General features: G+C 40.6%; 1 protein-coding gene across 3 annotated transcripts in view; it reads right to left on the bottom strand.

The window, feature by feature from the left end:
• Positions 1 to 27,524, bottom strand: part of lrp8 (low density lipoprotein receptor-related protein 8, apolipoprotein e receptor) — a 178,114-nt gene that overhangs the window by 37,125 nt on the left and 113,465 nt on the right. For all 3 annotated transcript variants that reach the window (XM_006804008.3, XM_006804010.3, XM_006804009.3), the window contains exons 5-9: positions 16,255 to 16,629; positions 13,122 to 13,244; positions 11,861 to 11,983; positions 9,531 to 9,650; positions 5,661 to 5,786 (exon numbers count right to left, since the gene is read on the bottom strand). In XM_006804008.3, coding sequence (XP_006804071.2) covers positions 5,661 to 5,786; positions 9,531 to 9,650; positions 11,861 to 11,983; positions 13,122 to 13,244; positions 16,255 to 16,629 — 867 coding nt within the window. The remainder of the gene's footprint in view (positions 1 to 5,660; positions 5,787 to 9,530; positions 9,651 to 11,860; positions 11,984 to 13,121; positions 13,245 to 16,254; positions 16,630 to 27,524) is intronic.

Below are 27,524 nucleotides of genomic sequence, written 5' to 3'. Positions count from 1 at the left end.
TGCTATATAATGACGAACAGATGCGACAGCGGAGAACAGAAATGAACTTCCCATCGACAGCTGTGTCAAAAGTCATTCAACTTTCCTGTCATTCGTTAACACAAAGCAGCTTACATAACACTTCGTTATTCTTGTGGTTAAAGGCCACATGTGCTTATATTTTATATTTTACTTATATTTTATATAGAGATGGACCGATCCGATATTAGTATCGGTCCGATACTGACCTAAATTACTGGATCGGATATCGGAGAGAAATAAAAAATGTAATCCGATCCATTAAATATAAAAAAAAAAACACCTCACAAAACATAGACACGGCGTAACTCGGCTCATAACCGTAGCACGGTGGAGCAGTGTGGTCACGTGATAGAGCGGCTGTGTGTATTTGTAGCCTGCTAGCAAACATTTCATCTCCGAGGAAGTTATCTCAGAGAGAAGTAAAGCAAGTGTGTAAGTTCATCTCTGAATGTTTGTAAAGCATTCCCACGTTAAGCTTAACAACCGATATATAGAGCGACTGCCTCTCTCTCTCTCTCCTGTTGCTATTTCAAACGTGAAACTGATCAATGATCAGCTGATCGGCTTTTCTGTCGCGAGTCCGTCTCTCTTCTTTGTTTTTGGCCCACTTTGCACCAGAAAGAGGAAACCAGCGGCTGAACAACAGCAGCACGTTTAACCTTGATAAGCTGTTGTTAGAATTTATTTAATATTACTTTCTAGACCAGGATCCTTTTCTACGTAGCTGACGGCTTGTAACTGTGCAGGGGCGGATCTAGCAAAGTTTAGCCAGGGGGGCCGATAGGGCATTAACAGGGAAAAGGGGGCACAAAGACATACTTTTCTTTCTTATTCTCATTTAAAATGTCGAGCTTTTAATAAATAATTATCTGAATCTTACACCCAAAGTTTTAATCTGATGTAAAATGTATAGAAGTCCATTACTGTATATAGTAACTGTTAAGTCTAATATACCCTAGTAAGCTATAGTACTTTTTCCTTTGGGAAGATACCATCTGTGCAGTCTGCAATTCTGTTGAAGAAAGATGTTGAATCTATTTAATTATTCTTGAAAAATAATTGATTTCTGTGAATTTTTTTCACCCTGCATCAAATTAAAGTTGATTACATTGATTAAGCATCATGAGGAAGAGGGTGGTTCCCTATTTTCTTTTGCTGGGAGTTTGCAACCCTATTAGTTAGGTTGCTTAATATTTCTGCTAAGTACTCTTTAAAATACCAGAATAGGGAGGATGGAGTAGGTTTAACTTTATTAGATTGATCAGTGTTGCTGATCTATGAAATATTTTGGGTGCAGTGTGTTTTTTTTACATACAGGTATAACAGAATAGCTTTAGTGTTGTTGTTGTTTTTTAACTTGAGTATGAACTTATACAAAAAGCAGCAAGATATTAAAAAAACAGTTTTATTGATTAAAAAACACTATATCGGATTCATATCGGTATCGGCAGATATCCAAATTTATGATATCGGTATCGGTATCGGACATAAAAAAGTGGTATCGTGCCATCTCTAATTTTATATATAAAAAATTGTCTGTGCCTGGACTTTCATGATGAGAACACCGATGTGCTTAATAAATCAGTTAAAGTAGCAGAATAAAGATGTGTAAATTTGAACCTTAATTCTGGTTTAATTTGACCAGTTTCTTTCCAGACAAACAGAATTAAATGCTAAATAACATCATAATTGAAACCTAAAAGCACAAGACACAACTTTTGATGAGTTTTGACATTATTCAGCAACATTTTTGGTCTTGTGGCAAAATCTTCTGACAATGGGGGGGAAAAGAATTTGACCAGTCCTTTAAAACCTTTCTGAGAAGTGTGTAATCAAACTGTCAAGAAAGGTACAAATTGTTCTCAGCTCTGAGGTGAAGCCTGCAGTACACTACAGATGAGAGAGATGACAAGACACGAGTGAACGAAACAAGAGAACAGAAAAATAACACAACACTTTGGACCAAAGGCAGTTTGTAACTTTCCTCTGCATCACTGCCACAGCCTGTCGTGCATTTATCGAGTGTACCTGTTATGTAGTCCCACAGCTGTTACACCCTTCGCCATTGTATTCATTTATATTTCTTTTAATTTCACAGACTTTAATTGAAGTATTTTAAAGAGGTTTTTTTTAATACAGCCGCTAAGCCTGTGTTAATTAGTATGACGTTAATTTTATTGTTACAAATTAGATTTGCTAATTGTAGTGACCAAGTGACAACCTCCGGAGGATAAAAGATCAAATTCAATTCAGTTTTATTTATAGCTCCAAATCACAACAACAGTCACCTCAATGTGCTTTATATTTTAAGGTAAAGACCTGACAATAATACAGAGAAAACCCCAAAAATCAATGTTGCCAAGTTCTTTGAACAAGTGGGCGACAGTGGGAAAGAACAAACTCTGGCAGAACCAGGGAGGGACAGCCGTCTGCCATGACTGGCCTAATTTGCAAGTATGCACGCATGTATGGTTCACCCCGTCAGTGTGTACATCCTGTTTTGCTGCCATTAGCTAAAAACATGATTATCTGGTCAATTTCCTGGATTCTGCCATATAATGCTCACACACACAGAGCTGAGAAAAGAAGTCACATCATAACTCCAGCCTGAGATGTTACTTTGAATTAGCACTGCTGGTGTAACACTTGTGTATTACTCTGAAATGAATCTGCAGAGTCAGAAAGCGCATTCTAGGATTATAAATGAAACACAGTTACTGTACACCAAACCCATCGTAGCGTGTTCACAATTACCTACACAGACTCAACTCACAGCAACAGCATATCTAAAAATGGACTTATATGCAACTTTAATAACCTTCAGATGATATGAGTATGACAGCTTCTGAACTTCAATATGTGCACATGATATTGGCACCGGGTTCGTTTCCTATCTCATCGCAGAACGTGACATTCCTCCTAACCAGTCAGTCGCAGGGGAATTGCATTTGTGTAGAAATCATGACGTGACTCCTCAAAATAACTACTTATGCACTGTGTACATGTACGGTGATTTCTGTTGCTGCGCACGTGCGAGTCTAGAAATGAGTTCATAAGCAAAATGCAGCTTCATTAAATCCAAATTACCTCAGCTTCACAAAACAGGCATCCCTGTACTTATGGTCCCAACCCGATTTGTTCCTCTGAATAAACAATCCTCAACTTAAACAGGAATCCATCCAGTCACATTTCAGACTTCTTTTTTTGTCTCCTTTGGCTATGCTATGTAATGATGAACAGTATGTATACACGAGCAGAGAAATAAGTCATATACCGCATAAGTATCCATCTCATTTCTCTTCTGCTTCTCCATGCTGCCATCTTATAAATGGCCTGGCCTCCAATAAGGACTGTTTGCTCTACCTAACAGTAATAAAGATTCCCACACAGAGACACAAAGAAATCAATGCTGTTTTTTATGCCACTTAGGTTAGAAGTGAAGGTCTGTTTTCTGCTTTAAGCACTCTCATTACCAGACCAGTTTACCCTGTAATGACTTAACCTCAGACCGTAATTACTAATAACACTCTTTTCTCTCTCGCCGAAAAGTAATTTGATGTGTAAGTCAATCAGTTAAAAGTTCCATTCTCAATGTATGTAAATAGAAAGTAGAAAGAAATTAACATCACCAGAACATGAGGTAATTTCTAGCCTAGAAATATAATGTATATATATTTTAAATCGTTAGCACATGTAACAAGATAGCAGGTACCTATCCGTAAAAGTTTAAATTGAAAACTAAAATTGCATGTTTAGAAGTTTGTTTGTTTTTTTGTAAAACCAATCCCTTAATGTCTTCATATGGCTCAGATGTACGGTGGCCCTGAGAGGCAAAACGGACTGCAACTTAAGAAAACACCAGCAATAAGAAAAACGCTGCAAAGGCACACAAAACACAACAGAAATAGGAAAATAGAAAAAAGAAATAGGAAACATGAAAACAAAAATAGGAAAAAGCTGATTTCCAAAAGCACAAGAGAAGTGTTTCTGGGGAGGCAATAACCCGACGGACCAGTTGCAGGAACCAAAATATGCTAAGAACTGCGCTGGGAGACAGAAGTGGAGGATCTATTGGTTTTGTGAGGAAAGAAAAGATGAGAGGTAAGTGTGTTAGTCTAACTATTAGCCTAAAAATCCGTCATCAGTATTATATGAATCATGATAAAACACGCCCACCATGTTTTGGGTTCCTGCAACTGGTCCGTCGGGTTATTGTCTCCCCAGAAACACTTCCCTTGTGTTTTTTCCTATTTCCGTTGTGTTTTGTGTGTTTTTCTTACTGCTGGTGTTTTCTTAAGTTGTAGTCCGTTTGACTCTCAGGGCCACCGTACAGATGCAACTTTGCATGTTCACTTCTTTTAATATTCATGCATATATAAGAGATGCATACTAGCCCCCACGTCTGCTTCTGTGTCTCTACTCTAAACAAGTTGCAATATTGGACTAATTCAGTCATGCCTCAGCCATCCGTGTTTGAGCTGTTAACTGGTTTTGGAAAATAGGAAGAAGAAGAAAAGTGAACTTTACAGTGGCAACATAGGCAACATGTTGTTCTGGTTTGTTCAGTTGGGCTAGTCACCTACTGTGTTGCCTGCTTATTTCACCGATATGTCTTCGAACACAGAAACAACACATCGTAGGGACATGCTAATAAGGTTAAAACTTGAAAGCATGCACTGTTAACACATTCTAGACCAGGGGTCCGCAACTCCAGGCCTCAAGGGCTGGTGTCCTGCAGGACTACATGTGTCCTTAGTCAATTACAGCTGATTCAATTTGCTAAATGGCCTCCTCGACATGTCTTGAAGTTCTCCAGAGGTCTGGTTATGAACTAACCATTTAATTCAGGTGTGCTGACCCAGGGTGATATCTAAAACCTGCAGGACAACAGCACTTGAGGCCTGGAGTTGCTTACCCCTGTTCTAGACCGTCTGTTTCCTGTACTTTTTAAAGTAAAATATATAGAAACATTATCTGCAGATACTTAAAGGCTTGGTAACCACAGGATTGTTATCTTTAATGTCAGCTCTAACAGACTGAAAACTGTGCGAACTGATTAGAAGAACCCAAATTGTGCTTTCAAACAAGTCTCATGTATACCTAACGGGCTCAAGTACAGTTGTCTTTTGAAAAGCATTAAGGACGACTTCTTTTCAGTTGCAAACTTGCCAAGTGCAGCTTAGAGGACAAGATTTTATTTTCATTCAAACCGCTGTTCAGTGTATTTGCTCTAGCCAACAATGGGTACCCTGCCTGTGTCCTGCAGTAAGTGGGCAGACCTTTTCCCCAAATAACACCCTTCCCTTAACACTCTGGGGAGAGCAAAAGCAGCTGGCTGCAAACTTTCATTAGTGAGAGCTGCAGAAAAAAGACGGCAAATATTTATCTTTGCACAGATTGCTGTGCAAGAACTGCATACAAAGCAATACTCTCCTTTCACGGAGTCCCACTGTGTGAGAACTGCGTAGGATGTGACTGGGTAGTCGGCGCTAGAGTCAGAACGCCGTTGCTGAATATGTGAGAGTTGGTTTCTATGTGTGATTCCTCATATGTATGTGCGACTGTATTTTGGTGGGAGCTTCCATCAGTGACAGTGTGTGTATTTACTTCCAAAAACGTGTGTGTGATAAATGCCCTACCTACGGCTTTGCAGGTCTTAGAGGCAGGGTCCATCTCATAACCTTCATAGCACTCGCACTTGTAATCCCCTTTGTAGTTGATGCAGATCTGACTGCAGGCATCTGGGTTCTCACATTCGTCTATGTCTGCAGAGAGAAACATGGCACAAAGACATAAAGATCAAACAACATAACTATAGACACACACAGTCCTATTTGTCTGGAGACTGAGACATAAAAGAGCTAATATTTTCTGTTTATAGCATGTTAACAACCTTTCTCAGCAGGATCCTCACTTCAAAAAAAAGAGATTCTTATTCTTTTAGCTTAATTTCTAGGATTTACGTCTTTGAGCTTCAACAGAAAGGAGGAGATCTTTTGTTGAGAAATTTGAATGTTGTAACACTAATATTTTTGAGAAACAGACTAAAACTGCTTTAACTGGATAATAGAAATGATGTTAAACACATTTGTATATGGAAACAGCTTAAACCAAATAAATTAGCAAAAATGGAAAATCTGACATTTCTGAAAGCATTCAGGGTCATATTTAAAGCTACAGGTCAAGGTCCTCCAAGGTCAGTGTAACCAGAATCTGGGGACAAAGGGGATGAACCTCCCAATACTGGAGGCAAGATCACTGAAGTAGTTAAACAACTCCATGGTGGAAGGTCCCCAGGGTGGATGAGACTGGACTCGAGTTTGTAAGCCTCTGGATGTTCTGAACTGTCTCAACTGACATACCTCTGCAAAATTGGATAGAACTTGGGGAGAGTGCCTCTAGACTGCCCTCTAGGATGGTGGTTCCCCTCTTCAAGAAAGGGCACTAGAGGGTATGTTACAACTTCAGGGGGATCCGATTTTCTCTGCCTACCTATGATGGTCTGTGCTGGGATACTGGAGAGGAGAGTCCATCCAGTAGTTGGCCCCTAACTTAAGGAGAAACAATGCAGCTTTTGTCCTGGTTGTGGAACATGGGACAAGCTCTGCATCCCATTAAGCATATTTAAGGGGACTTGGGATTTTGCTCAACTATTGTCTTATTAGGCCTGTTGCCTTGACTTCTCATCTGATGAAGAACATGGAAAGGCTCATCCTGCACCACCTTCGTCCACTGGTGGGCTCAGTGTTGGACCCCTGCAGTTCGCCTACCGTTCTGGAATTGGGGTGGATGACTCTGTCATCTACCTGGTACACCGATCCCTCTCTCACTTAGAGCAGGTGGGGAGCACTGTGAGGATCATGTTTTTTGACTTCTCCAGTGCTTTCAACACCATCCAACCCGCACTACTGAGAGGGAAGCTGGAGGGAGCCGGAGTAGGCAAACAGCTGACTGCATGGACCATCGACTACCTTACCAACAGACCACAGTATGTGAGGCTCCATCACTGTGTGCCCAAGGTGGTAATCTGCAGCACGGGGGCACCACAGGGCACGATTCTCTCACCTTTCCTGTTCAGCCTTTACACTTCAGACTTCTGTTATAATTCGGACGATTGCCAGATACAGAAGTTCTCAGATGATACAGCCATCATTGGATGCGTATCAGACGGGAATGATCAGGAATACAGGGGGGTCATCAGTGACTTTGTTGGCTGGTATGAGACCAACGTACTCCAAATCAACGCTGGCAAGACAAAGGAGATGATCATAGACTTCAGGAGGAAGTTACCGCCTACAACACCGGTGAACATCCAAGGGAAAGACATTGAGATAGTGGACTCTTATAAGTACCTGGGTGTTCACCTCAACAATAAACTGGACTGGACTACAAATACAGATGTCCTGTATAAAAAGGGCCAGAGTCGACTCCACCTGCTAAGGAGACTGAGGTCCTTCGGAGTCTGCAGGACTCTGTTAAGGACATTCTATGACACTGTGGTAGCATTTGCCCTTTTCTATGCAGTGGCCTGCTGGGTGAGTGGATGCACGGACAGGGACAGGAGCAGGATTGACAAACTGGTGCGGAGGTCTCCGTGCTGGGATGTCCCCTGGAGTCTGTGGAGGTGGTTGGTGAGGGGAGGATGTTAGTAAAGCTGACATCCATCATGAACAACCCACATCACCCACTGCATGAGTATGTGAGTGGGCTGAGCAGCTCCTTTAGTCAGACACTGAAACACCCTTGCTGCAGGAAGGAGCGCTTTCGCAGATCATTCATCCCAACAGCAGTTAGACTCTATAACTCCTCAATCACGATGTCATAAGTCACTGGACACTGTGAACATCCATGGTCACCACTTCATGCATAATGGACCTTCCATGTGTAGGTCTGTATATGTATACATATGTATATTTAGTGTGTACATGTGTGTGTACATGTCTATAAATAGGAATAGTAGTGGTACAATAGCTATATCAAGCTATAGAGTTTATGTCTTCCATATTTCCAACTATATCCATAATCACATACTGTGTATGCTACCATTGTATATAGTGTATTATCTTACTTTTTTTCATTGATTGTACTTATTTGTATTTTTGTATTTCCTTCTGATATCTGTACCTGAGCTGAGGGGACGCAAAAATTTCCCCGTTGTGGGATCAATAAAGTCTTATCTTATCTTATCTTATTAACTTAGAGAGGGCATTCAATGGCATTGCTTGCTGTGTCCGCAGGGGCTGCTTCTGGAGTATGTGGTATTAGGCCCTTTGTTAAGAGCTATTTGGTCCCTGTAATGAGAGCTTGAGTCACATAGCTAGCAGTAAGTTGAACTGATTCTCAGTTTCTAGAGCTGAACTTTGTTTCCGCATCATTTCACAAGCCATTTACAAGCAAAATAATCAGAAACCAAATGCTAACAATTCCAAAACTCAGCGATCCCGGACAAGCCCCCTCTTGCTCCCCCAAAAAGGTCCAGTGGTTGAGGAAAAGTAACAAAAGGTGTCCGGGTTGAAAAAAGCAGGCAGAGAGGCAAAATGATTACATTAACAGGTTTTATTAATGTTTCTATTAATAACTAAACTAAAAGAGACAGACCAGCCACTATTACCTTTTGAAGAAAAAAAACAGCAAAACTCAGGTGATCATCACTAAACTGAAAATAAGTCAAAGGGGGTTAGTACCAAAACACACTCCTCTCCAGAGTAGGAGCAATAGACAACCATACTCACAGCTCACTAGCTACAACCCAACAAAGCTCTCTCTCGCCCTAGAGCTCAATTTTCTCTGGATTTAAGCATTCTTAATTGCTGATGCGAGTCAGACGTACAAAAATGGTGGCACCAAAGGCAGGAGATATGGCAGGACACATCCAAACAAGAACGATTTCAGGAGGAGGTCCTGCTAGGACTGTAACAACAGGTGGACGGACCCATTAGGTAATCAGTGAAAATGTAATTAGTACTGAATAGGGAGTAGCAGTTTTTGTGAACTGATGTTTTGTTATTTTGTGCTTCTGTACATCATTTATCTGTTTTTCATGGTGGAACACTTTCTGATCATCAGCATCCCAACATTTTACAAATGCCTCATCTTACATTCTGGACCTGACAACCTCGCTAAGGAGACTGGTTGTTAAAATAACTTATTCATGCTCCCAAATCCAGAATGTCTGCATGTAATTATTGCAACATGCATAAAAGACAAACTTTAGATGAGGCAGTTTACTCCAGAGTGCTAACCCCATTTTTTGCATTTAAGTTAGTTATCATACTAGATTTTTGTCTCAACCGGGTGAAGCAAATGCAACTAATCTTAAACAGCAATGTTTAATGAATCATGTTAATGTTTTCCTTAGACCTGGAAATGGCCATAGTTAAAAGTACCCTTGAACAAAACAACCACAGAATAGCACAGATAAAGTTCAGCTGATTAATGTCACTGCCCTTTGGTCGTGCTTCTCTGGACCAAGACATGAGAAGCTCTGCTGCACATTTTTTTCTCTTTACCTCCACACGTCTTTTTATCCAGGAGTTTGTAGCCAGAGGGGCAGTCACACTCATAACCAATTCTCTGGTCCTTGCAGATGTGGGAGCAGCCACCGTTGTTGTCTGCACATTCATTCAGGCCTGCAGAGACAGTGGCAGCAGAGGAAAGGGCAGGGATGGCAGAGAGGAAACAGTGAAAAATAAAACAAAGAGTTGAGTATTGTTCCAATAAATTCCAGCAGGTTTTTAGACAGAATAACTTTGGCAACACAAGAACAAGACGGACAGGAAGACAATCCCACAGGTTGGTCTGTATGGACAGTTTTAATCATCCTGCCCGTAAAGATATTTTTGTCCTGTCTGTATACATCAACAATTCAAGTTTGTGTGTGATTCTTGTGTGCTCTACTAGTTTTAGCTGGTAGTTCCTGGAACTGATCCATTTTCCAATAGGAACCTTTGCTTATCCCAGGTGCTACTACACTATATTGCCTATTGTAACACAAGCACGTGCTCTCCTTCATCCTCTCATCCAATTCTCTCCATTTCCTCTGTTTTTTTCCTTTTAACAGAACATATTGGACTGAGTCATCCTTCCTTTCCCTTTTGTATCAGTTTCTGTGCCTCCATTTATCCCTTTTGTCTTTCAACTACCCTCCAGGGAGTGAAGTGGGATCTCTGCAGAAAGCTAAAGCTGGTACTTCATTACCGGTTTACATTAAAGATTTAAGCTTCAAGGCTACAGGTACTGCTGTGAGACTAAGACACTACTAGAGATAGAAAAAGAAAGACAGCAAGACATTAAGGGAGACTCACAGGAAGAGGAAAAGAGTAGTATGGACTTTCACAGATTTGCATTTAATCAAAATTAGACCGGAACAGCAACTGAGTATCAGCCTTATTTTAAACTAAAATAAGGTGAAAACATGAAAACCTGCTTAAAGCAGTTTAAGCAGGTTTTAGCAGGAGCGCTAGAAAACAAAAAACAAAGTATGTGGACACTCATATCCATATTTCTATTCCCTTGTAATGTTGTATAGTTTGTACTGAGGTTTAGTTAATAGTTTAGGAAAATCACATAAACTATAATGACTATAGCATGGGTAAAACATGCAGGTGGCTGTCAGGAGGTCTTTTTCAGATACCAATAAACTCTTTCTAACATCTTAATTCTAGCGCCAGACAGACACTGAACTGTATGAGATGATGTCTGCAACAATGTTGGAGTAAAATTCTGATATTTCTGTGTCTATACACATCGATTTATGGATCAATTTGTGGACGAATGTACATAGACACACATATACACAGAATGAGTGAGTAAGATTCAGAGTTTTACTAAATACCAAAAATAATCCGGCAATGTCATTCACAAATAAGCTAAAGCTATATTACTGCTAATAAGTGATATTACTGTGTAGGCTCGGCTTAACTCAGCGCCATCTTCGTGGCTGTGATGTGTGCTAACTTCCAGTTCACAGATCATCATATTTAATTTTTATCATGGGAATCATGGCAGATTCTTCTCTCACCCCAACCGGTCGCGGCAGATGGCCGCCCCTCCGTGAGCCAGGTTCTGCCGGAGGTTTCTTCCAGTTTTCCTTCCCACTGTCGCCAAAGTGCTTGCTCATAAGGGGTCATGTGATTGTTGGGTTTTTATCTGTATGTATTATTGTAGGGTCTACCTTACAATATAAAGTGCCTTGAATCGACTGTTGCTGTGATTTTGCGCCGTAAAAATAAAATCGAATTGAATATATCCATCAGCTGTGAGGTTAGAGGAGGATGCAAAGGCAGTGCGCACACATATAATTTTATACTGACACGATGCATGCCAGGCCACTCCACTTCAGAGAGGCTATGGGTCAAGTGCAGCGTCTCTTAATAACCTCAGACACTTTAACGTGTACATAAAGTAAAATCTCAGGCTTCAATTCCCTTTGTTTCATTAATTTGATACGATTCTATTAATAAGTATACTTTTCTCAGCCGCTTTCATCTGATTGCAGATGAACTGCACTGCTTGTGGTGTCAAATGTGTGACCAAAGCTGAGGAAGCAGTAATTATCTGTGCTGTTTGGATAATCTCTGTGGCTCTTTATGGGTAACGTAGTCGTGTCACGCTCTCTCGGCTAAGATCGCACCGGAGGGCAGAGTCGTTTGGGTCTTTCATCATAACAAGGTAGTTGAGAAATATCCTGATTTACTCAGCCTTGATCAAATGAATCTCCTTTACATAGAGAAGAGTGACCACCCACATTTGAACAAGCTAATGATCCCTGGTAGAGTGTGTGTGTCAGTGTTCTCACATTAACGTGTGTGTGTGTGTAAAGAAACACGAAGAATCTTACCACACTCCTTCACAGGTTCATCTGACCAGTCCTTGCAGTCTTTCACGTTATCGCACACCTTGCTGCTGTCGATACACTCCCCGTTCTTACAGCGGAACTTCTTGGGCCCGTCGCATTTTGTAACTGTAGTGAAGACATCAGATGACTTAAAAGGTTAGACTCTTAGCAAGTGTTTTAATCACATCGTGCACCAAATTAGTGTTTGGCAACACAATAATTCAACCCTACTGTGATGAAAGCCTCTAGCGTGTCAGATTTTGTAGAGTACACGATTCTAATGCAGATACAGTAAATGTCAGCAAAGCAATGCTGTCGATGTTTCTGTGGAGATAATTAGCCCAAAGGTTGACTGTTTTGACTCTCAGTGAGAAGCATTAGGCAAAGCTTGATCAATAAATTGCTTAGTTCTATAAATAAGACAGGCTACAGGGAGTTAAGTGCGAGGTTAACAAATGTTTGTCGCTATTCTAATTAGGGAAGCTTACTGAGAAAGACATATATGTATGGTAACTAATAGTAAACACAAGCTCAAAAAAAGAGAAAGGCTTCATGGAAAATATATGCATTATATGGTTTGAACTACAGATGAGCCAGAGGCAGCTGAGCTCCCATCAAAGAGGCCCTTTAACTCTCTTGAAAGTAGAAGCTAAATAAAATGTAGAAGAGTAGCAGATGTGACATCCAGTGCCTATCAAATGCACGAAGCAACTCAGTTGCCACATATATGTTCTGTGCAAGTTATACGCAGCTGAGTTGCAACAGTAAATAATAATATCGCTGTAGCTTCTTTGCAATTCTTTGAATCATCACCTCCGTCTTCGACCACTCAGGAGATTTAAGTGGAGGGAACACAGGGGAGATTTAAGGCAGTGGAGATTCACAGCCTCTTATCCTCCCATGCCTCTAAGCCTATCTTTTGGTGGACATTTTTCTGATTAAAGTTTCTCATGGGACCGAACTCACCAGAGAGGCTACTCTTCGTTATAGCTCCTGTGAAGCTAGTTCAAAGTATTAAAGTTGTAATTGGCCACTTTTTTTTGAGTAAATGAAGTTTAAGAAAGGAGGCAGAAGCGAGAAGCAGAAGGCCTGAAAACATAAACTGAAACTTTAAATAAAATCTGGAATTTTGACTCTGCATTTAGAAGAAAAGCCAACGTTATTGGGAGGAAAACAAAATAGAACAATATGTTCTTCTAATAATAATCGGGATGTTTGCTCGTTTCATGGCCGTCCTCCTTTTCCGTACTCGCGAGACGCTTACCGTTGACACAACCTGCTTCATCACTGTAGTCCGGACAGTCGTGAACTTTATTACACTGCTTGGTGCCGTGAATACAGGAGCCATCGCCACACTGGAACTCATCAGGTCTGCACGTAAGCAGTGCTGAGGAACACAAAACACACAGAGTTAAGAATTAGCTGAGTATTCCCATTAGTCTAATCCATGAAAAGACAGTGATAAAGTTCCACAATGAACATCCAGAGCATTTTAAATTGTTCACAAAGTCAAATTCAGCCCTTTTCCTCTCACATTGCATTCCAGTATTCAGCTCTAATCTATCATACGCACCTCTTGATAGGGCATAAATCCTCATAAACTGCTATACTGAAAAGAAAAGCATTCATGTATTCATCCAGCATCTGAAGCAAACCCACATCTAGTGACCTATTGAGAAGGTGTGTGCGTGTAAATGTGCATATAGACATTTGTGCTTGCTCTAACGCGGAGGGACGGTTTATTTAACTCATTTGTCTTTTTAACTGGCTATTTAATTATTCATGTGTTGTGTTTTGGACTGGCTCCGCCAACGGAGCAGAGGCAGACATGATCAATGACTGTGGAGCTGATAAAAAACACACGGCAGACAATCTCCGTATCAGGAAATATGGTATCAACACAGCCACACACAACGGTTTGGGCACATTTGGGTTTTCAGGCTCATACAGGCATTATTAAATGAGCAAAATTAAATGCAGGCTTGCAGCAGGACATGTGAATGCTAGGAATGCTAAGGGGAAGCTGAGACATACTTTGAAACACTCAGACAAAAAATAAATGAAATAAAGACAAACAGATGTTCATGCTAAAGCCTGGACCATTGCAAAATGTGCCGATTCCTTCAGCCAAATTATTGGGATCTTAGCTCAGCTAATAATGATAAATCCCCGGGATGAATAGTTATAATAATGGATTGCCATCTGCGGAAACGTTGACAGGACGGAAAGAAGGAAAGTTGCGATACGATGTGACCATTTCTCATTTCCATTAACCTTCTGTCACTCTGCTCACAGTCGCTTGTCTCAGTGTGTCCGTGAAGAAGCTCGAGGTTATTGAGACAGATGTTTCGAATAAGATGGGAAATGATACGTGTGTGGGAATGAGCAGAGCCTGATGGAAACGAGGCGAACGAGGAAAGAACAAACTGGAGGTATAGTATGCAGTTATTGTCACAATCCTCATTTACACTCAAACGTTGCTAAGCTGTCCTCTATGTTCTCATTTAAATTGCCATCCTTCCATTCTCTTCCGCTTAACCTTATCACAGTTGCAGTGGGGGCTTCAGCCTATCCCAGCTATCACGGGGTGAGATGCAGGGTACACCCTGGACAGATTCCCTTTTTTTGGTTAATAGAGAGATTTTTGGTCTATTTTTTAAATGTGTTTTAGGCAGTTAGCAAACAGTTTGAAATGTTTTGGAAAAGATATCAGTTGGTAGCAAGGACATTTTCCTTTCTTAAAATAATAAATACGTTAATTATTTTAGGAAAATTGTCTGTTTTAATAAAATATACTCTAAGCTGTCGGCTGTTCTGTTTACATGTTTAGTGAATTTTATTTTCAGCCTCCAATTCTCCAAGCTGGCAGTTAATAACTCAGTGAATAATGCATTGAACTTCCAAACAAAGCCGGTGTTAGCATTAGCTAATCAAGTCAAAGCTCTCATTAAAACATGCTCAGGTCCAGTCAAAGAGACTAAAGTGGGTCTGATTGAAACACCAATATCAAGGTCATAGTTCTCAAACCAATACATGACATATCATCGGCCATGTTTGTCTTTTATTTACATTTATGGCTGAGACAAGTCATGATTATACTCCGCTGTGGAGACATGAAGGGTTAGTAGTCATTTCCTGTTATATATATTTCCTTTAGGTCTTTTGTGGTGCATGCATAGTTGGTGCACACTCGTGTCGATTCTCCACAGACAACTCTGCACAATAACACGCACAAGCAGGCGCACGCGCATCCTCAAAGATCAATGCTCAAAGTCTGATAATGAAATTTGTGTCATTCAGACCTGAGTGGACTTACTTGCAGAAAGCAGAATCGAGGCTTTAGAGTGACATTTCGACCGTGTCACAGATTTAGACATTGTTTTTAAAACTTGCTGTCAAAATATAACCACATAAAAACAACCAATTGTGTAGTGCTTACCTACATAATTATTCCGATCTCGTAAACGACGACTCCACAGACCCATGTAATTCTGTCTGGAGCGCAGCAGCCATTAATTTAAGGATAAGGAAGGTGTGTACTGTGATAAAGGGCAAGCCGTGATCTAAACACTTAAACAACATGTACTCTGTGATTTCTGCTTTATTTTTTGTACTAACACCTTATTATTGTGGGTGCATGTGTGTGTTAGAGCTTGCACCTGGCTACGTGTGCGGCTGCGCACTGTGCTTGTATCATGTCTTATGTGTGAAGTTGCTGTCATCTCTCTAAGTGGTGTGTGGGCGTGTGAAGAGGAGACCACATGGGGGGTCACGCTTGATGAAGGACCTTCACCTTACACAGGCTCAGATGGGTTTATCTCTTCTTGCACAGATCACATGGTTGCATGGCAACACATTTGTGGATCGTCACGATAAAATTAGAATTGATCTTCCTTTAGTCATTTAGTGACACATTTGTCACACAGTCTTTGTTCAGAGCAGAGCCGGTCTTCAAAGCATCGTCCTCCAGTGCATTTAAGCTGCTGCTCTACAAAACAACTGATTACTTTTTGGTATCCATCCGTAACTTTCAATAAAGGCGATAGCTGGCATTAGCTTCACTACAACACCAGCCAATATTAGATTACATGAACAAGTAAAGATAAATGACACAAAATATCCAAAAGTACTAATACAAACCATTCATCCTAATTTCTAAAATTAATAAAACTGGATTCTTTAGGCTTAGTTACTTCACTACCACTCTCCTCAGACTGATCAGAGTTGAATTGTGCCCGTTGTTATGGAATAATCAAAGATAATTAAAAAAAGATGTTTTGATTAAGGAGCATGCCAGTGGTGTGACTCGTTCCTGTGTTTTCTAATTGCTTTGAACAACAATAAAGTGAACGGCACAGGGGGAGCACACGGTGGCAAAAAGAAAAAAGCTGACTTACGACAGTTTGCTTCATCTGATTTATCCTTGCAGTCTGCATCGCCGTCACACTTCCAGTTCAAATGGACACACTCGCCGCTCCCGCACTGGAACTCGCTCACCAGACAGCGGGGTTTCTGGGGCTCCGTCCTCCGGCTGCAGCGCTCCATGGACTCGTCTGACTTGTCCTTGCAGTCGGGGTCGCCGTCACAGCTCCACAGGGCGGGGATGCACTCCGAGTCGTTGCAGCGGAACTCATGCTGCCCACAGGTGGGAGCCGAACATTTCTCCTCATCGCTGGCGTCCCCGCAGTCGTCGTCTCCGTCACACACAAAGATCGGTGCCACACATTTCCCGTTACGACACTGGAAGTCTTTGGAGGGGCAGGCCTTGCCATCTGCAGGAGGTAAGAAATTAAAAAATTGTATATGTATTTTATTTAATTCTCATTGATTATTATAACCTGTAATATTTAGCAAATTAATATCAGTCTAATAATTACAGAATATCTTTAGTAAATAGCTTTATTTCAAGTTATGAAACATCCATTCAGAGTGGGAGTAGATCAGGGGAAATACGAGTTAAAGGACAGCTATAGCACTTATCTCTGCATTTAATCAAACCCAATCAGAGGTGGGAATATGCACACCAATATGTCTTTTTACGCCTTCTCTACAGATGGTAGTAATGTTAATGTTAAAATTTAGAGTTAACAAGAAGAGAGTCGTTCCACAGCTTCCTTTTTAGCTCCGGAGCTTTTAGTGACTGGCAAGAATCAAAAGGAAAGATTGATCAAACTGTCGACAGTTGCGTGGCGCTGAAGAATACCAGCACAGCTTCCTTGAAAGTCTGACAGGACAAAATGCGGCAGGTGCAAGAACAAAGTGAAGGGATAAACCAGGAAGGAAACATAAACTTGCCTTGTAGAAAAAGTATAAATGATGAAATATTAAAAAACGTAAACACCACCTCAAGAGACTCCAAATACTTTCAACATATAAAGATGCTGCTGACCATGTATGGGACAAGGTCGAGGGCAGCAGGAGTCCGGCTGTAGGATGAGCACAGCTGCAGAAACGTCGCTCCTAGAGTGTGTGTGTGTGTTTATACATGTGTGTGAATGTTTGGACTGAAACACCTGTCAGGAATGAATATTCATGTCCGTGTCTGCATATTGATTTTTTCCAAACCGGTAACTAAAAACCTGCGACGAAAAGTGTGATGCCATTTCAGCTTTTAATGTGTTGTGTTTCAGTGTGCATGTGGTTGTTCTGCTGGTGTTGTTTTATATTACTGTGCTTATGTGTTTCCTTTCAGCAGTGGCATCATCAAATTCCAAACAGGTTGGACAAATCAATTTGAATCATATAATCTCCTCCAAAAAAAAAGGGGGAAAAAAAATCAAAACAAACCACTTCACTGATGCAACGCTCCTCTCTGGGCGACCGGCATAACTTCTTTATTTTCTCTGTCTTTTTGTTTTTACTAACCCACACAGTACGTCAAAGGGACTCATTATGATAATAGGCTATCGGATTCCCTGTAAGCTATTACTACTAGCATGCTAATCATCCCCACTCAGATCTAAGTAATTTAATTAACATGAGCACAAAAACAACATCAGCAGTATCCCAGCAGAAAGTACGGTTGTGCAAGATGCATAAAGTTACAAACGGACTGTTTTCAAAACTTTCTGCATCAACAGCGAGACACACTTTGCTAGATCCCTGAGGGCGATTATGTGTTTCTAGGTAGATTAAACACCTTTTATGCTCTAAAGAGTCCATCATTATAGCAGAAGGCTTGGTCAACCAGGTGTGTGGGATATAAACAGCAAGGCTGGGATAAGAAGCTTGTTAGTATGGTTCCCACTGGGAGACTGAATGACAAAAGAGACAGTTGGCTCATAATAGTTCTTCCTTCTACTACAAAAACAAGTAGGCAGCTTCCAATTCAAGGATTTTTTTTGTCTTAACGCTATAATGTTAAGACAATTTTTCCCTAGATGCTAAAGTGACATCAAAACAATAGAAGCTATTTTGTAAGGAACTAATGAGTCGCAATATACACCCGCACCTAAAGTGCACTGTGTATATGAGCTACCCCTTGTTTTTCTGTAAGTGCAAACATATCTGAAAATACAGTAAGGCAAACATTTAGTTTCTACAATTCTAAAACGTTTGAAAATCAACATTTGGTTTTTGACCACCTTTATTCTTCAACACGACCTGAACTTTCTTAGGTAAATTTTACTCGTAATTTCTTTAATTAGCCTTCAGGAACAGTTCTCCAGGCTTCTTGAAGGACATTCAAAGCTTCTCTGTGGAAGTTGGCTACCGTTTGTTCTGTTCTCTGTCGAGATGATCAAACATTGCTTAAATCAGAGGCTCCCAAAGTGTGGGGCCGAGCCATTGCAGGGGGGGCACGGTATGAAAAGAAAGAAAAAAAAGGATGCTTGGACGCTGTTAGCATAATTGACAGGTTTTTGACGGGGCTTCCACACAAACGCAAAGCAGGAGATGAGGCATCACCAAATATGTTTCCAAACCAACTTCATTCTAAGCCAAAGACTAGAAAATATCTTCCCTTTGGCTTCATCTGCACAAGTGCCAAGGTAGGTCTCCCCCGCAGAATTGGTTTTCCCTGTGTTGGGAGCACGCGCTGGGCTCTTCAAATCACGGACAAACAGTATCCCACATTCTTGATTTTTAGTTCACAAACACTTCTTGTAGTAATTAACTACTCCTGACATTTTGGCGATGTTAGCTCTTTATACAGTAAAGTTACTGGGGAAAGATTTTTCTTGTAATTGATGATTATTCTTGTTTTGATCCTTAATAACGACTTCTGAACAGTAGTTTGGTGAGATGCATTTCTTAGGTCACGTGTCAGGTCTTTGCTAGATTTCTTCCCATTTCTGTTGGACATTACATTCAAATACTGTTCATCTGCTCAAAGTCTTTAAGGATGCACTGCACACCATGCCCTGATGTGCCAGGTTTTTAGCCAATAGCTATTTGAGAAATGGCACCTTTGGAGGGAAACTATTAAGAAATGAGAGGTGGCTCAAGACCTCTGCACAGTACCGTACAACACAAGCAGCAATAACTATCTGGCAGCACTGCTGCATATCAGGGCCTGGGATATAAACTGGAAATTAAATATAGAAAATAAACAGCCTAATCTCACAGTCAGCCACCCAAGTGACTCTGACATTCTTGTGTCTCACACCTTCTCACAAAAAGTGATAAACCATGAATCTGTTACTTTCAAAGGAGTCCTGTCCACAGGGAGTTTGGAGCCCTGTCAATATGTGAAGGACCAACAGTACATTAGGCAGGGTTGGTCATATGTAATGAGTATATAGATATGATCAGTCGCATAAATTCAATAAAGTCATATTTGGATTCCACATTGGTAGAGCACAAATGATCCAAATTGACACTGCGTAACTTTAAAACCTTTTTTTTCCCCTTTCCTTTTTTTAAACCAGACCAGTTAACTCAGAAAAAGAATGTCGTCTTTCAAACCTTTAAATAGGTGCACAGTTCTTTCCAAAGTGGTAATTAAAGTATTCAAACACAGGCGTTCTTCAAAGCACTTCAAACAAATTAGCTTATAAAATTAGACTCTTGCAAAGCTATTTTCTTTTGCCTCTTAGGTCACGGGTATTGTAAGTGAAAATGTCGCCTAATATGACCAAAACTACTGAAGTCTTTTTCAGAAAGTATCAGGTTTGTCTCAGATAACCCCAGTTCTATCTCTGTTTCTTCTGGCTTCACATAACCAGCTTTGAGAACAAGTTATTGCACTTATAATTAACACAATTTGCTGATGCTGAAAAGCCATATTTGCCCGTGTCAGCGTGATGCAGTGATTAGTGCTGTCAATAACAGCAAGACTAAAAGTTCAAACCTTTTGGCCGGCCTTTCTCTGACGAGTTTGAATAATAATAATTAAGGAAGAAGGACGGTATGACCTGCACAGAGCTTTCATCTCAACATCATCCACCGAGGCTGGAAGTACATGATAAGATATTGAGGCATCCTACATTCACAACAGAACATTGACAAGTTGCTCTAAACAACCCTTTTGAAGTTTTGGTGTTGTTTGCATGAAGTAAATTTTCAAAAACCAAAAAAAAAATGGTAGTGATTAACTTACTAACCTAGCAGGCAAACATTACTCCATCGTGACGTCCGACGCTGGACGTTGGTATTACTGCAGGACAAAAGTGTTGTTTTGTTTACCTGTGTTGGGCCAAGACTACTTAGATCAGCGGTCCCCAACCTTTTTTGCGCCACGGACTGGTTTATGCCCGACAATATTTTCACGGACCGGCCTTTAAGGTGTCGCGGATAAATACAACAAAATAAAACTAGTACCGGTACCGAAAAAAAGAAAATTTATTCATAACACACGTGAAAAGACCAAGGAAAACAGAGTAAACGATAAAAACGATAACAAAATAATGCTGAAAACCGTTAAAACCCTGTAAACTATACATTTTACACCTGAGCCTCAACTCTCGCGGCCCGGTACTAAACGACTCACAGACCGGTACCGGTCCGAGGCCCGGGGGTTGGGGACCGCTGACTTAGATCATCTATCAATGGGAGAAAAGTGAAGATATGAAGAGACATTTTGCAATGACTTTTACAATGTAACGTCAAAAAAAATTGGGTATTAATGTAATTAATTTGTCACATAAATGTGTCATTACGAAAAGCTAATCTACAGCTGAAATGAGCCGACACGGACAGTCTGGGTTTCTGCGGAGAAGCAGGGACTGGGAGGCAGGGTTAGGAGAGGTGTGCTCACATGTTGGTGCCATAATCTCAAAGATTAGTGTACCCGGTGATTATTGTACCCGATAGCAGAGCAGAAGACCTCAGTACTGTTTTTGCCCACCAGGTGGGTGTGTCCCAGTAGCTCGGACATCAGATGAAAACTATAGATTGCTGTCAGTTTTAAAACTTGATAAATTCCCAAAATCACTTTGGTCTTTGCTTGATTACTGTTGGTGGCCTCTGCATTCATTCAGGCTTAAACGAACCCTTAGAAATGGATACACTGATAGATCTGAGAATAGAAATATTGGATGTTGTAGTCTGAAAGAGTTAAGAGGTATCTGATTATACTATTGAGGTGGACTCCTGACTGTTAATTAAACACACCCATCCAACAGATTAGTGGACCAATTACAATTTTAAAAAGGTAATCAGTAAGCTGTACCCAATTCCATCTTGACGGTTACTTTCCCCTGTAGGTGACTGTGCTTAACATGGGGTCAAAGCTTTTACTCCATCCATCTATAGACCCACCAGTTAACAGCTAATAGATGAACCAATAAGATAGGGCACAGCTCGTTGACCTTGATCTAAAGAACAACTGAACTCTCTTTCAGCATGGAGCAGAACATAGCAAACAGCTATGCATACACGCACACGCAGAGATTAAAAGATAAAGAATCTTTACTAAAACACAAACAGCCACAAATATACAAACAGACAATAAAAAAAGCCCAAAAAAATATTGGGCACACACCCACACACACATCATCTCTCAGCTTTTGTCCACGAGTCAGTGAGTTTAATGTTTCTGGAGCGAGGAATCCAATCAGACTGTGGTCTAACATGTCAGGCACTGAGCCGCGGTGTGTATGCACATACGTGCACGCACACATACGCACGATCTCGTCCACATACGTACATTTGTCTGATCACTTCAGTTCACCGGGTGCACTAGCAGTAAAGCAAGCTGAAGATCACAGATCAGCTCCTAACAACCAGAAATGGAGATAAAATATTTACTTCACAGCGATGTGTAAAATGCTGCATTTAACTGAACTGCAGCTCTGCAATCTGCTGGAACAAAAAAAAGAAGAAAACAGCAACACCTGAAAGCATTTTAACACTGAGCAGACTTAATGGGCCGTATAGAAGACAAGCAACGTGAACATCTTCTTTATGGAATATCAATATGTATGGCTTATCTTTCACACGAGAGCATCAATAAAAAAAAAAACACATCCGTGTCAATTCAAGCATACCTTGTACCATCAGATACACGGGGGCAATTGTAAACAAACTGCCATCTATATTCATGAGGATTGATGTTAGGGGAGCAAAAAAAAAAAACCTCAAACAGCAGGATTTTTTTTTTGGCTTAATTATTCAATATTTATTAAAAAGTTAGAAAGTATTATTCTATTTAGTGCAGATGAAACTAAACCAAATACATTCTTATCCAACATCAGAAAAGCATTTTGATAGGTCCAAAATGTATTCTCTGCTAGCTCACGGTTGACTTTGGACCAATGTTGCATGAACTGTCACTTTGCCTACAGTCTTCACTGCTGAAAACCTAACCTGCAAAAGCAGGAATCCCCCTCACCAAAACAAAGGCAAATGTCATATACTCACAAAAAAAAAGGCAAATGCCCTTTTCAAAGAAAGGGTGCTTTATAATAAAGGGACTGCGGAGGAGTGATGGTAATGCATAGCACACTATACTTACCATATTTGTGCAAATGACACCAAGAGAGAGCAAAAGAGCTCTGCCTCCACCTCTCACTGACATATCTGACCTACTTTTACTGGAGCTCAGGAGAAAGTACAGTATTAAAGGTTAAAATCAGTGTGGAATTACATGATGACACCTCTGGGGTTTTTTTTTTGGGGGGGGGTTTGGCCCACCAATAAGAAAATTCACAAATTTCACAGTTTTCTTGCTCTCCGCAACTTAAAAGCATTCAAGAAATATCTTCAAACATTGTGTGAGAACATTTCTGAGAACAGGTACCTAATGTACCATTTGCTGTGTGTCAGGGAACATTACCCTTGGAATCATTAAAACAGCAAACTGTCAGAGAAAGAACAAGCCAGAGGCGTCAACTTCCCAGCATCGCCCTGCAACAACATGGCTGCGTGTCACCGGCGTTTTCAAACGTTAACCTGATGCCACTCTGAATCTAAACACTGAGAAGTAGACAGAGGGAGAGGCAGCTTTTGATCATAATTTTAAATTACGCAGTTTAATGTCTCCTTGCTCTTTGAAATGAAAGCATAGTACAAATTAAGTAATTGGAGTTAAAAAAAGAAAAAGAAATAATGGAATGAGATATTACAGACCAAAATGTATTCTAAATTTCTGACTCATCTTTCTCCAACAGAAATCAGAATTCTTCAGAAAGTTCTTCGCACAGTGGTTGCAGAAGTTTCCATAAATATTCAGCACTTCTAGGTTGCTTTGCTTTCACTCTTCTGTTCAACCCAATCCAGCTCGATGGGGTTTAAGTCTGGAGTGTAAATGTTACACCCCTGGAAATGGGGGAAAGAATCATAAGAGTGCTTTTCAGTTGCTTCTCTCATGTAAAAGTTTAATGCAATCAAAACTGAACATAAGTATTTTACATTCTGCACCGCTCAATGTGAGGGAAAGAGCTGATTAATAAACCAAAATAATAATAAACTGCTGACTATTTGTATGTTTTCTAGATACAGATATGTTTACTAGCTCCTGCCGTTAGGTACTATATAATTGCTGTTAAGCTAACTGAAGTTCGTTATGTCTAAGTATTCAAAACTATAATAAAATGCTGATGGTGTCCTGGGGGATCTCCTCCCGGATCTGGACCAGGATATTACTGAGCTCCTGAACAGTATGAAGTGCATCCCAATTGCTAAATTGAAAACCTTACCAAGTTTGAGTTATCGCATTCAAAACATTTTTAGGAAACTTGACCTCTGACCTTGACCTTGAGGTCGAGGTCACCAGAATTCAAAGTTGTCTGATATTTTTAATAGATACACCTATGGGTTTTAATTTGAAGCTGCTACATTGCTTCATTCTCAAGTTATCACTTTCACAAACTTATGCTTCCATACCGCTTGGCCACCCAGTAGTGTGATGATAACACCCCATAGGCCTTTTATAACTGTGTGGTAACAAGTGCACAGTGCAACACCATAAAGTCTCTTTTTGAGTCTTCTGATTGTTTGATCAGAGACATTCACACCAGTGTCCTGCTGGAGATCATTTTGCAGCTCTGGCAGTGCTCATCCTGTTCCGGCGTGCACAAAAGAGCAGATATCAGTCTAACTAATAGGTTAAGGATCTTCTACAGCTGTGCTCAGCTCTCAAGGAGTAACTGTGCTGTGTGACATAGCAAACCTTCTGGCACTGACAAGTATTGATGTCCCATGCTGGAGGAGTTGAACTACCTGTGCAACCTCTGTAGGGTACCAGTAGTAGCATTGACCCTACTAGTGAAAAAACAGTCTGAAAAGATGAGGAGGGAAAGCTGTTATTAGCCTCCACCTAATGTGTCTCATTGTTGCCCCTCTGGTGCATCTGTTGTTAATTTCATTAACACCAAAGTAGTTGAATTAACAACCTCCCAATTCTACTTGACTGACCAGATCAATATTCCAGGAATTGACTTGACTTTAATTAAAAAGTTTTCCTTTCAGCTTAAGGTTTCTCCAGTAATTGGACAAAAATGTTACATGTTTAAATACAGCTATATTAAAAACAAACACAGTTCTGTAGTGTAGTCAGACTAAGTTCCACGAGGAGACCCAAAACCAGGTGGTGTAATAATCCACCAAATCAAACATGCGAAGCTACCTGCTGTGGTGAATAAGAAGGCTGACAGTGGCCTACATGTTGACACCAAACACAAATAAGTCTAATTAAAACACAATCTGATCAATTCGTATCACAATCAGTTCTATACCATTGTTAATACAGTGAAGCAACAAATGCAATCGATTTTTTTTTTAAATCACAAAATAAATGTAAGCATTCAAATTTTGGCTCCCTTGCTCTGCCTTTCAAAGCTTCCAATCACCTGGGGTTAGACCGCCGTTGCTCAGAGTAAAAACATGTCAAACTAAGTGTGAAAAGCCAGTGAGAATAAAGCCTTGATGCAGCGTGGCAGCTGAGCCTGAGGAATCCGACTGAAATGGCAGCTTAGACGAAAAGAAAAATGGCACAAAACTTATTGAGACTCTGAAAGTCTCTAAGCAACCTGATTAGCATACTCTAGGGAAAGACTTCTCTTAACCACCTTCATGATGAGCTGGGACTATAGGGACTGTGCACACACACACTGAACACAAACGTAGCCCAACACGGCCGATATACTGAATAGAACAGGATATTTCAACAGCTCAATCATTATGCCATCTGACAGCAGCTTAGAACTGAATATTAACAGCCTCACAAGCAATCACTGCAGACTGAAAATGTGCGTGTATGTCTGTATACAGCTCCTGTATGGTGAATGTCCCGGTGGTCTAGATATACAGTACACATAGACGTCCATTTGCACAAAGAGCACTCTGGGCATTGTAAGATTGCCTGACATGCCCGTTACTCCCTTCTCTTCCTCAGTGTTAACTCTTATCACTGTCCTCAATTTCTGTCAAGCGCACATCACATGTGTAAGCCACATAGCCTGCTCGCCTGTCCGAAAATAATTGTATTCCCTCCCATTATTGTCAGAAGATTGCATTTATTACAGGCTGGTCATTAATTGTGGTGCTTGACATGACAGCACAATGACCAAATTACAATTTTGGATGGCTTGAATTATATGACTGTCATGGTGCTGGGTCTTTGACCCAGTATTTTGAGTTGTGGTTCTGGACTTGTTATTGGTTGATAGTTTATGTTCTAGTTCGTGAATGTTATTTTCCAATGCCTCCTAGTTTGTTATTTATAAGTCTTGATTTCTGGTTTGTTTATGTTTGTTTCCCTTCGTGCCCAGTCTGTCTCTGTGTCCTGTCATCAGTGTCCCCACGTTTGTGTACCTTTGATTATTCCTTCTCAGTGTCTGGTCTCTCTGGGCTCTGTCTCTGTGAATATGTTTGGATATCCCCAGTATGTCATGTCATAGTGGCCTTGCCGAGTCCCAGTTTTGAGTTCACGTCTCTGAGGCTACGTCCACACGTACCCGGGTATTTTTGAAAAACGCAGATCTTTCTATGCGTTTGCACCTTTCGTCCACACGTAAACGGCGTTTTTGTTCACTGAAAACGGAGATTTTTAAAAACTCCGGCCAGGGTGGATATTTTTGAAAACTCCGTTTTTGCATTTACGTGTGGACGAGAAAAACGGAGAAAACGCAGGAAATGCAGCGTCAAAGGTGTGCGCATTTTTTGACGTCACACTGTGCGCCACGTTATTGTTTCGGTGAAATGAATTTCTACAATACTGTTACTGTTAATTGTACTCTCTGCAGTGTTTAAATGCTTACATATACACACACAGTTACTGTCCCTCCACACATATGACTTGGTTCTGCTTCTATGCCCCAGCTTTGTTTACTTTTTCCCACCGAGGCTTCGTTATTTTTTTAAAACGAAAACGGAAAATCTCCATTTTCAAAAATACCCGTGTACGTAGCCTGAAACTGAGTCTCTGTGTGTGTTACTTCTTGTTTTATTGTCTCCTCTCTCGTCTGTGTGATGTTCAGTTTTGCTACCCTTGTCTCGTTAGTTATGATTCTCTTCAGCTGCGTTCCCCAGGTGTGTCCACTTCCCTTAATCACCCTCTTGTGTATATATTGTCTGCATCGCCCTCTGTTTGTTGACACATACTCCGTCATTGACGGTGACGTTTTCTAAATGTCAAGTTAGCTTGTTGTCAGTTAGTCAATTCATAGTATGCCCTGTTATTGCGGAGTTGTTTTTTTGGGGATTTTTTCCTTTTCATTGCTTTTTTTCCCCCATTAAAAAGTCTGTAGTTTAGAGTTTAGTTTGCCGAGTCCACTCTGTTCACCTCATACCTGCTCACATGACAACCATTGACTTTACTTAGTGCCTGGTTTTAGTCTGACAAAAACTATTAAGTCATAACTGCTTTAATAATTTGAATGTGGCTCATTGTTGCTTTAAATTCTTTGCTAATGGCTTTTAGTAGAGCAAGACAATCACATAATGTGATTATGTATTAGCAAATTACTGACCACTGCGTTAGCAGCAGCCATTTAGGTGACAAATAAATCATTAAGTTAAAAATAAAAATAGCAATAGGGCTTTGAAAACATTTGCTTGCCTGGAAAGTGTGGTGGGTCCTTCAGCTGTCTAGAGCTCGCTGGGCAGGAAAAGCAGTAAAGTGAAAAGATCCTAGATCTGACTCGAGCTAACCGGTGTTCGCACCTTGATCAATTTTCAGACAAACAGGCTTCACTGTCATCTCCAAGTAATACTGAGAGTGTGTGTGTGTGTGTGTGTGTGTGTGTGTGTGTGTGTGTGTGTGTGTGTGTGTGTGTGCGTGCTTGGC

The sequence above is a fragment of the Neolamprologus brichardi genome, chromosome 17, assembly GCF_056152115.1.
Source record: "Neolamprologus brichardi isolate AB-2024 chromosome 17, ASM5615211v1, whole genome shotgun sequence".
NCBI lineage: Eukaryota > Metazoa > Chordata > Actinopteri > Cichliformes > Cichlidae > Neolamprologus > Neolamprologus brichardi.
The sequence above is the reverse complement of the archived record's forward strand: the minus strand, read 5'-3'. Positions and strand labels throughout refer to the sequence as shown.